An 11,101-nucleotide genomic window follows, 5' to 3' on the forward strand; every position below is an offset into this window, starting at 1 on the left:
TCCTCAACAAGTGTCCATTTTTCAAAACATTGAGTAGTTATTCAGAGCATTTTAAAAAGTTATAATCGATTCAGAATCACTCTAAAAAGTGGGTAGTTATTAATACTTATCTTACTTTAAACTATTTTAATTTACGTGAAGAGAACGTCAACTCTGGCGCAATGAGATGGACGCTCTAGTATGGTTAACTTAACTTTTTTCAACAAAAGAAAATGCTTAATAAGATATATGATCCTCGTGATTATAAGATAGTTGGAATATAACTCTTGTTATAAATAAGTTAGTATTTTAAATCTTTGTGATGAATATCGTTATTACATCACCCCCCCCCCCCCCTTCTTTTTCTTTTAGCTAAATAGATCCATACTTCCCTTAGTATTTTACGGTGGCAACACCTGTCAGACTTGACCTTTACTTGTCCCAATGCTCTCGAGTCTCGATCTTCTTTCCTGTAAAAAGAGATGCAATGAAGCCCTTTCCCTATCTATCCATTTTTTTTTCAGCTTAATTGCTAATATTTTCTATTTACTTATTTCTATGACCAACCAAAAAATGACAAAGGGTGTGTGTGGGTCACGCGCACACCCAATTCTGCAGTGCGAAGTGCGCACCCACGAGAGAGAGAGAGAGAGAGAGAGAGAGAAAATCATAAATGCTCCTTCTGATTCCTATTTTATTTTTTGGACACATCTTCTTATTCTAGAGAGAGAAAAACCGCAGCGGCAGCAGGTTGAATCGATGCATACACGAACAAATATGTATGTGTATTTAGAGAGAGAAAGAGAAAAATAGAGAGGAGAGAGAGAAGAGAGAGAGAGAAAGAAGAGCGAAGGGGAAACTATTTGTAGTGAGAGAAAGTATTATGGGAAGCACCTTTCTCTCTCTACCAGCGAAACGTTCCCTATCGACTATGTCTTCTGACCCCAACCCCTACTTCGAAAACGGATCCTCCAAGCGCTCCAGGCCCCTTCCTCCTCCCCTCAGCGTTCCTCCCGCCCACGTCGCCTTCCGCATGCTCTGCCATGCCTCGCGCATCGGCGGCGTTATCGGAAAGTCAGGTGCCGTGATCAAGCAGCTCCAGAAAACCACCGGAGCCAAGATCCGAATTGAAGAACCCCAAGTCGAATCCCCCGACCGGGTCGTTGTGGTCATCGCTCCGAGCACAATCCGGTCAAAGATTTGGCTCAAAACTCCAGCTCTCGGCAATGTTAATAATGGTGGCGGTGGTGGTGTCGAAGAGGAGATTGATGTTTCCCAGGCTCAGGAGGCGCTTCTGAGAGTGTTCGAGAGGATTCTGGAAGTTGCGGCGGAGACCGGGGCGATTGCGGCGGGGGTTGGGGTGGTGTCGTGCAGGTTTTTGGCGGAGGCGGCCCAGGTCGGGTCAGTGATAGGAAAGGGGGGGAAGGTGGTAGAGAAGATTAGGAAAGAAACTGGTTGTAAAATTAGGGTTTTGAATGAGAAGTTACCTGCTTGTGCTGCAGCCACAGACGAGATGATCGAGGTAAGGTTTTGTCTTTGCTTTTCTGAAATGGGAATTGAGTTCTAGGTTTTGATTAGTCGGATTGTTTGTGAGTGAGTGACTCCTGCATTGTCTTGTTATTCGTATTTGTGTATGATGTAGTGAGTTTGTCCCATTTAGCTGATGTGAATTTAGTAAATTCTGTTTAGGGTTAAGTGAAAATCGAAACTTGTTCGTGCACTCGGTTGAATGTTTACGTGACTCAACTTATTTAGCAGTTTAGGAAGGTGTAGTGTAGTTTTGCTTGGCTTCTTTGCCAATAGGACCAAAACTTTGAGTAGGATGGTATGTATGGCGGGCTGTATTTATACTGAATTACAAAAGTTATTTGCAGGCTTTTAAGTTTTTTTTGCATGTTTTCAGTAACATATGAGAAATTTTACTTTATATAACAATAGAAAGGAATTGTATCCAGGCTAATTGTTTTGAGGTAGGACTTGATATACCAAGAAGACGACAAATAGAATATTGACTATGCTGAATATTTGCATGCAAACATTTGGTAGAATACTCTGTTTTGTTGTCCAAAATGATTGGAACAACTTTTGATTTTTCAGGTAATGTAATTTCTGGAAATAAAAGTTTTCATTTGGAGATCCTAATGAGAACCACAACCATATTGGCACACAAATATAGAAGCAGTTTGGAGTTAGTGGTGCCACTGGTACTTCTGGACCATAGATATTGACAATTATACTGCTAATTTGGAACCAATGTGATATGAATCATATGATCACCTTTTTTCCGCTGATTTTATCATATAGAATGGTATAAAACATGTAATGTTCTACATATATTGGTGATGATGGAGGTGGATACGTGTATAAATACTTTTAGAAGGTTCTAAAGTTTATCATGTCTTATAATTAGGATTTTAATGGCTGTTACTAAAAAATAATGAAAACTGTAGGGTGTTATAAGTGCTTACAATATCTGTGAGTTGTTGATACAAAGGCTGGCAGATTTAGATCTGCTAAGTTGGGTTAGCTGGGATTGTGCCATTTGCATACTTAATTTTGACCTCAAACATAGCCGGTTGACTGGAGTGAATTAGGTACCAAAAAGGTACCAAAGAGAAAGATAGAGAGAGAGAAGAGAGAGAGAGACAGAGAGAGTGCGAGTGAAGGGGAAACTATTTGTAGTGAGAGAAAGTATTATTGGAAGCACCTTTCTCTCTCTACCGGCGAAACATTCCCTATCGACAATGTCTTCAGACCCCAACCCCAACTTCAACTTCAAAAACAGATCCTCCAAGCGTTCCATGCCCCCTCCTCCCCTCAGCATTCCTCCCACCCCCATCGCCTTCCGCATGCTCTACCACGCCTCGCACATCAGTGGCGTCATCGGAAAGTCAGGTACCCTGATCAAGCAGCTCCAGAATACCACCGGAGCGAAGATCCAAATCGAAGAGCCCCAAGTTGAATCCCCCGACCGGGTCGTTGTGGTCATCACTCCGAGCACAATCCTGTCAAAGATTTGGCTCAAAACTCCAGCTCTCGGCAATGTTAATAATGGTGGTGGCGGTGGTGTTGAAGAGGAGATTGATGTTTCCAAGGTGCAGGAAGCGCTTCTGAGAGTGTTCAAGAGGATTCTGGAAGTTGCGGCAGAGACTGGGGCAATTGCGGTGGGGATTAGGGTGGTGTTGTGCTGGTTTTTGGTGGAGGCGGCACAGGTCGGGTCAGTGATAGGGAAGGGGGAGGGGGGGGTAAAGTGGTAGAGAAGATTGGGAAAGAAACTGGTAAAATTAGGGTTTTGAATGAGAAGTTACCTGCATGTGCTGCTGCCACAGACAAGATGATTGAGGTAAGGTTGTGTCTTTGCCTTTCAAATGGGAATTGAGTTTTAGGTTTTGATTAGTCGGATTGTTTATGAGTAGTGACTCCTGCATTGTTTTGTTATTGATATTTGTATATGATGTAGTTTGTCTCATTTAGCTGATGTGAACTTAGTAAATTCTGTTTAGGGTTATGTGAAAATCAAAACTTGTTGGCGCACTCGGTGTATGTTTACGTGACTCAACGTATTTAGTAGTCTAGAAGGTCTAGTGTAGTTTTGCTTGATTTCGTTGCCAATAGGGACCAAAACTTTGAGTAGGATGGTATGTATGGCAGGCTGTAATTATACTGAATTACAAAAGTTATTTGTGGGCTTTTAAGTTTTTTTCACATGTTTTCAGTAACATGTGAGAAATTTTACTTTATATAACAATGGAATTGTATCCAGGCTAATTGTTTTGAGGTAGGACTTGGTATACCAAGAAGACAACAAATAGAATACTGACTAAGCTTAACATTTACAGGCAAACATTTGGTCGAATACTCTGTTTTGTTGTCCAAAGTGATAGGAACAACTTTATTTTTTAGGTAATGTAATTTCTGGAAATAAAAGTTTAGTTTGGAGATCCTAATGAGAACCACATCCCTATTGGCAGAAAAATATAGAAGCTGTATAGAAGCAGTTTGGAGTAAGTGGTGCCACTGGCACTTCAGGACCATGGATATTGACAAATGTGATATGATCACCTTTCTTCTGCTGATTTTATCATGTAGAATGGTCTAACACATGCAAGGTTCTACATATATTGGTGTTGAGGGAGGTGGATATATGTATGATTAGTTTAGAAGGTTCTAAAGTTTATCATGTCTACTCATAATTAGGATTTTAATGGCTGTTAATAAAAAATAATGAATACTATAGGGTGTTATAAATGCTAACAATATCTGTGAGTTACTGATACAAAGGCTGGCAGTTGTAGATCTGCTAAGTTGGGTTAGTTGGGCGTGTGCCATTTGCATACTTAATTTTGACCTCAGCCGTAGCCGGTTGACTGGATTGAATTAGGTACCAAATAGGTGGAATGAACTTGGTAGCTGTTAAAGGCCATCATTTTTTCAGGATCTTCTTACGTATGTATCCTTTATGTAGCTTAACTTCTGACTTCACTTGCCTTTCATATTTGTTGTAAAAGAAAATAGAAACAAAGGATTCCTTCATTTGTGTTATATTAATGCTTCTAGTTCTTAATTGTCTGATTGCCTCCACTTTATTGTATTTTGGTAATTAAAAAGAACAACATTATATTTTTTCTCCCCTGGAAATTGTGTCAATGGTGTGGCAGATAGAAGGGGATATTTTGGCAGTAAAGAAAGCACTTGTTGCTGTCTCTGGCTGTCTCCAAGATTGTCCACCAATTGACAAGACAAGGATGACTGGAAGCAGGCCTGAGGCAGTTCCTCGTGAAACTCTACCTGATCTGCGTTTAGATCAACTTTCACAGAGGAACTCAATGCTTAATTTGCCAATCAGCTCCATGAGTTATGCTACAGGAGTTCGTCCATCCTCAATAGAGGCTGAAAGGATCCCCACACTTGAGACAAAACAACAGGAAGTTTCTTTCAGGATTCTTTGTGCCAATGATAGGATTGGGGGTGTAATTGGAAGGGGGGGTTCCATTGTCAGGGCTCTTCAAAATGAGACAGGTGCTTCAATAAGTATTGCAGCATCTGTGGCTGAATGTGATGAACGATTAATTACTGTTTCTGCATCGGAGGTTTGTCATTCTGTTATTTTTCGTTTTCTTTTTCGTTCTTTTTTTATATCTATATCTGTTAAAGCAGGCATATTTTTCTTATATCTATATCTGCTTCATATTCTATAGAATCCTGAATCAAGGTACTCGCCAACACAAAAGGCTGCTGTTCTTGTCTTCTCAAGGTCCGTAGAGGCAGGCATAGAAAAGGGGCGAGACTCAAGCTCAAATAAAGGTTCACCCCTTACTGCACGGCTTGTAATTCCATCAAGCCAAGTTGGGTGTTTGCTGGGAAAAGGGGGTGCAATAGTTTCAGAGATCCGGAAGCAAACTGGTACTGGTATACGAATAATAGGGGGTGACCAGGTCCCGAAATGTGCCTTAGAGAATGATGAAGTTGTACAGGTGTGGTATTATCACATTCTTTAAGGAAAGTGTAATAATTAGATTTCATTTCATTCCATTGGTGAAATTCATTATATTTGGCGATCTAAAGTTGATGATATGAACTTGCAATTTTCTCATATATTTAGTTACATTTGTTTCCCAGATTTCAGGAGATTTTTCAAACGTGCAAGATGCTTTGTACAATATTACTGGTAGATTACGAGATAACCTTTTCTCCAGCACAGTAAGTAATTCTGGAAGAAGGAGCAGTTCATCCATGCTAACGGCAACCGATACAAGTCCTTATGGAAGACCTAGGGATCCAGCTCTTATTGGATTTCAGCCATCGTCATCAGTTGGTGTTACTCATGGTCTCAGCCGTCATACAACACTAATTCAAAGTATGGATCATCTTGGTCTTTCCCATAGTTTAGATCATCCTTCCCCACCAAGACCATGGGCATCACAGGTAAGTCTATCTCACATGATCTCAGCTGTAATTTTTATATGTTTATTTTAGTTGATATGTTTATTTTAGTTGATTTATGTATTGTATTGCAGTTGGCGGCTTTCACAGATGTTGGAAGGGGTTTGACTTCTCTAAAAAGTCGCACAGAAATTGGCAGGTTAGAAAATAATGAGATTGGGCTAAACCGCTAAAGCTATAAAGGGGTCTGAAAATGAAAAATGGATGTTGTCTTGAAGCATGAATAAAATAGCTTCAGATCACAAGATCTGAGCCGGTTGGTGTGAACAAACTTGTTAGATAGGAGGTCATCTCGGTATGATTTTCCTGGCTTGAGCCACCATTTTAGTGAGCTGCGTCTGAATTTATGGATATGAAGTGAACTTGAAAATTGAATAATATATTGGGACTAAGGTTGGCTAGTAGTCAAATCAGACATCGTGGTTAGTAATTTTTTACTGACTGCACTCTTTGCTCTTGAAGTTAACATCAACTAATGGTATTCTTCATTAAAAACATTTATATCTAGGTTCATATTTCACCTCTTTCTAGGAACTTGACTGCTCAGGCTAGTTGATTGCCATGCACAGCCTTTATTTCATAACTAATTGAAGTACCCTTGAATATCACCTAAATAATCATAGGCTAGCTACCTCTCGTATTATTATCCCATATCCCACCTCAATTTGTCAATTGAAAAACCCACCATATTCGGTTTCAAATGGACACTGAAAATTCGTGCAGTTAAGTACTTAAAGTTACTAATGGAATGTGCTTATCATTTTTTGTTTGTTGCTTTATATTTTTTGTTTCTTGAACAATGTCCTTGTGTATTAGCAGCGGGAGCAAATCTGCTATTGTGACAAATACAACCATAGAGATCGTAGTTCCTGAAAATGTTATTGGCTCTGTGTATGGGGAGAATGGTACCAATTTGGCTCGTCTGAGACAGGTATATGTCATAATTTTTTAGTAGTTTGCTTCTTTGATTTTATTTTAAGGAAACTGTGCTCTTCACGTGTGGCTAGGAAGCACCCCCATCTTTATCAAGTTCTTGCTTGCTGGATATCAAAACTCAAATAACCATTTTGGCTTTATTAAATTTGAGGGATTCCCATGTCTTTAAGTTTCTAGTCGGTATTATTCCTGATAAAGGAATTGTGCAAAATTTCAGAGGAGCACATTGAAGTGGCTGGGAAGAACACAGTTACTTCCCCCAGAGGATAGTTGTTTTTGCTTGGGGGAAGGGGCCTTGTGTTATAAAATGATAGGGACCGTTAGGTTGGGGGGTGCTGTGCGGTGAGCTGAGTATTGTTGTAGTGAACACGCCATCGTGAGCTTTGAGGATATCACATATGCATACTGTTTCAAACTTGACAGATTGTCTGATTATACATCAACCTGAACTTATCCTCTTTCATTTTCGCCTTTTTCTCCCCTTCAATCAGATTTCTGGTGCCAAGGTCATAGTGCATGAGCCCCGTCCTGGAACAACTGATAGGATTATTGTCATATCTGGGACACCAGATGAAACCCAGGCAGCACAAAGCCTTCTACATGCATTCATTCTTACTGGACCGTCACACAAGTAGTTGGTTTTGAGACATGTTTGCAGGTGAAGACTCCAGTGGGTCGCTTGGTAATCAATCGGCTTTTGATTTTGTCAAATGTACAATAGGAAGATTCAGCCTTGAGGGTTTCTTTTTAATGCAGTCCCGAGCTAAGCAAAAGTAAACTTTACTCTATCGGCTTACCAATATGTTTTGTAGGGTGTTAATCATTCTGCCATATTGATGTATTCTTGAGAAACAAAGAGGAAAGAATTTGACACGAGAGCGTTTGCTTAGTTAACTCAGTCTTTTAATGAATTAATCTTTTTTGCTCAATTACCTCTGTTTATTGTAATGTGACAGTTGAGGAAGAGGAAGACAATGTGTTTCAATTATTCTCTCAAGGTTAACAAGGTGATATGTGTGTAAGTTAAAATGACAAGTGGGGTTAAGTATTAAATTGCGGTATTTCGTTTGGTTAAGGGGCGGGATAAACATATGTGAGTTAAGTCAGTTATTTAGGACAGTACTCGTACGGTTGCACTTGAGTTCAAGTTTGCATTCTCGTAAACTAGTGTAGATTACAATATCGCTTAGCCATATGACGATGATAAGTTTGACAGTGATGATTATGATGATAATGAAGAGTATGATCATGGGCAGCATCATATGGACAAGAACTCAGGAACAAGAATGTTAGGTAATATTGGAAATGGACCCGAGATTAAGCGAAATAAACACTTTCAACTGGCAAGCATGGGTCTCTCAAAAGTATTTTAGTCTCTTTCACACAGACACAGTACATGATATATGGACTATAACATGACATGAAATTGAAACAAGTGCATCGTACTTCCCTAACTTGTCCCGACTGCAGCAGTTGCCTCCGCCGCCGCTGCCGGTTTTGGTTTGAGTACGATCTCCACGTTGTCGTGGACACCCTGCAGCAGTAGCTCACCATCGTACGTGAGAAATTTCCGCCTCTTTGCCGCTCTTAGCGTCCCAACCAACGCTTCAAATATGTTTGCGCATCTATCATCATTAAATAGCACACCAAATGTGACCTACAGCGATAAATCAAAGTTCATACATTGTAGGAAACACAAAGATGATTTACAAAAGTATTGAAGATTAAGGTATCACAAGCTTAAAACGTTCGTTCAAAATAGTTAAAAATCTTCTTGGTGTGTGCGTGTGCGTCAAAGATGTGTGTTCTTTGAGGTCATTGAACGACGCTGGGATGCAGAAGGAAGAGAACGTATGCTCATCTGCTACAGTTTTTCTACTTATACCAACATTCTTATAGGCTTATAGCAGAGAAAATGACCACATTTTTATAGGGGGATAAATGCCACCTTCAACCGACAAAGATCAAATACATCCACAAACTTGAAACAAAAGAAGCAAACATCTCGAGACGAATCACAAAGAACATGTTAACCGGTAATGCGTAGATACGCAGAGAAATCTTATCAAAGCACAAAAACAATGAGGTCAAGCACAATCTGATGAGCAACGGTAGTGAATTTTCGATACCTGCACGAAATAAACACCAATCGATTCGAGTCTTGTTTTGCAATTGTAGTGAGTTTTGATGAATGATCAAATACACAGCCTAGATCAATCATGCGATCAGAAACTTGTAAACAAGTAGAATAATACAGATCCACCATTGACATGGCCCAACAATTTTAGATCCAAACAGTAACTTGTATTTCTCAATCTGGATCGAATTGTAGAGCGGCATTAAGCAAGGATGGGGAAAATGAAAAGCAAGAGGAGAGATTTAATTAACCTTGTAAGAACCATCTTCTTGGAGTTTGCCAAGCCTTTGGATTTCTTCTCTGAGACGCTCGACCTCTTCTTCTACATTCATTGCTGATGATTTGATGGATTCGCTTCTGCACTCCTCCTTGTATTGTATGTATCTTCTGCGTCGGGTGTGGAAAAAGCAAAAACCTTTCCAACAACACAGAGAAACGTCAAGTCAAGTGACAGGACCGGATCACAACCCACCAATTGTTTAAGACATATTTTATTAACAGCTCACATATTGTTGAATGCACTCATAATCTTAATACATTTCACATTTGTTTTTTTAATTAAAATTTATCTTAATACATCTCACTCACTTTTTTATAATACCCTCACATCCCGCACCTCAACATATACCCCTCATTTTCTATATATCCCACACTCTTCGTATCTTAAAAAAGAAAAAAAATTTAGCTCTCCCTTTTCTCCAGCAAGAACCAACCACAATTATTCTTCTTCTTCCACGCCACGCCAAATGTTGAATAAAGAGTAACATTGCTTTGATTAAAGGGAATTTTAACGAAAAGCTCCCGGTACTGTTTACTTTAACAAAAAACCACATTTGTACACTAAAAAATTAATCTTGATACTATTCACTTTACTCTTTATTTTATCCTTATCATTAAAATTCAAAGTTTTCAAGTCATTTTCATTAGTTTTCCTTTGATTAAAAGGTCACAACATTTAAAGGAAAGGCCAATGCTTCAGTTCCTCCATTTCTTTTTGTTCGGACTTCAACCCAGGATAAGCAAGACAATATTGCAAAACAGAAAATATGTGTACGCAAAAGAAAGTGACAACCTTTCCGAGCTTTCCTTTAAAATATGTGAAAACCATATATCCTTAAAACAAGACTTGCAAATGAGGGCCTTTGTATTGCTTCTCTAAGCCGAACATCCAACTAATAAGACTAATTAAGGGGTTACTTGATTTGATTAAAGGAATTAGGTTCAGAAAGATGGAAATTGCCCAAGTAGGAATATGAAAATGGGGACAAAAGTTGGGATTAATTGATTGAATATCAATTATCAATGTGAAGTGTATTTGGTTTTGGATTAAGATTCTCTTATGAATAATTTTTTCAATCAACGTCTTTGTAGTTTTATTGATTAGAGTTTTGTTCTACATACAATGGAGAGGGAATGATTTTGAGATGGAAGAAAATAAATAATATTGGGATGTGTTATTTGGGGTGTATTTAGAATTATTTTAATTTTTTTTATAATCTTATGAGGTCGAAATAGTCATTGCATATTAAGGCATACAAGTCATTTAACATTAAATTTTAATATGGGGTGTGTTTATATCATATTTAGGGCCTCCGTATTTAGATCTCGTACAAATACTCGGGGGACTTAAATGTAATTATGTAATAAAGGAAGGGGCAAATATGTAATAAGTGATGAGCCCTTATTCTATAAAAGGACTTTTCACCCCCAATTCCTAAGAAATATATAATCAGTGTGGACGTAGCCCAAACCTTGGGGTGAACCACGATACATTCTGTGTTATTTACATTTCTTGCAGATTCATGGTTGGATTTACGTTGTTCCAAGACCTCCGGTTTTGTGCATCAACAGGGTTATTCAATGTCACAGCCCGTCCCGAATTATTATTATTGGTGATGTAAAATGACAATTTTATCCTTGGACGTTAAATGATGTGTGTGAGTTATTATTGGGTTAAATTGTTTTAGATTGGTGTCCCAATTAGAACTAAGACTTTTCTTAGTGTTGATTGGTGGCTTTTGGACCACACACACACCCATCTTTTTCTCTCTCCTTCCCGTGCTCTCTCTTTCTCGCAGACTCTCACTCTCTATCCCTTCTTCGTAT

At 38.9% G+C, this 11,101-nt stretch overlaps 2 protein-coding genes and 1 long non-coding RNA gene across 4 annotated transcripts; 2 read left to right on the forward strand and 1 right to left on the reverse strand.

Moving 5' to 3' along the window:
• The first annotated feature begins 619 nt into the window (after positions 1 to 619).
• LOC103422140 (KH domain-containing protein HEN4) lies at positions 620 to 7,787 on the forward strand. 2 transcript variants are annotated; one of them, XM_008360176.4, is made up of 7 exons: positions 620 to 1,501; positions 4,638 to 5,069; positions 5,178 to 5,453; positions 5,599 to 5,904; positions 5,997 to 6,061; positions 6,739 to 6,853; positions 7,350 to 7,787. In XM_008360176.4, the coding sequence occupies exons 1-7, from the start codon at positions 863 to 865 to the stop codon at positions 7,491 to 7,493; spliced, it is 1,977 nt and encodes a 658-aa protein (XP_008358398.2). In that variant the 5' UTR covers positions 620 to 862; the 3' UTR covers positions 7,494 to 7,787. The 2 variants fall into 2 exon arrangements, with proteins under 2 accessions (XP_008358398.2, XP_008358399.2); XM_008360177.4 differs by having other exon boundaries at positions 678 to 1,501; positions 6,742 to 6,853.
• LOC139196369 (KH domain-containing protein HEN4-like) lies at positions 2,239 to 3,303 on the forward strand. Its single transcript, XM_070822219.1, has one exon. The coding sequence runs from the start codon at positions 2,724 to 2,726 to the stop codon at positions 3,234 to 3,236; it is 513 nt and encodes a 170-aa protein (XP_070678320.1). The 5' UTR covers positions 2,239 to 2,723; the 3' UTR covers positions 3,237 to 3,303.
• A 388-nt stretch (positions 7,788 to 8,175) lies between the features above and the next one.
• Positions 8,176 to 9,591, reverse strand: LOC114824754 (uncharacterized). Its single transcript, XR_011581200.1, has 2 exons — positions 9,247 to 9,591; positions 8,176 to 8,515 (listed from the first exon to the last, which is right to left on the reverse strand). It is a non-coding gene; the product is annotated as an uncharacterized lncRNA (long non-coding RNA).
• Positions 9,592 to 11,101: the final 1,510 nt, after the last annotated feature.

The sequence above is a fragment of the Malus domestica genome, chromosome 05 (genome assembly GCF_042453785.1).
Source record: "Malus domestica chromosome 05, GDT2T_hap1".
NCBI classification, from domain to species: Eukaryota; Viridiplantae; Streptophyta; class Magnoliopsida; order Rosales; family Rosaceae; genus Malus; species Malus domestica.

What these genes read in the sequence shown, in the direction of transcription:
- LOC103422140 (XM_008360176.4), top strand. Translation starts at nt 863, where the DNA reads ATGGGAAGCACCTTTCTCTCTCTACCAGCGAAACGTTCCCTATCGACT. An exon ending in CCACAGACGAGATGATCGAG is followed by an intron (nt 1,502 to 4,637) that starts GTAAGGTTTTGT and finishes ATGGTGTGGCAG; the next exon opens with ATAGAAGGGGATATTTTGGC. An exon ending in ATTTGGCTCGTCTGAGACAG is followed by an intron (nt 6,854 to 7,349) that starts GTATATGTCATA and finishes CCCTTCAATCAG; the next exon opens with ATTTCTGGTGCCAAGGTCAT.
- LOC139196369 (XM_070822219.1), top strand. Translation starts at nt 2,724, where the DNA reads ATGTCTTCAGACCCCAACCCCAACTTCAACTTCAAAAACAGATCCTCC.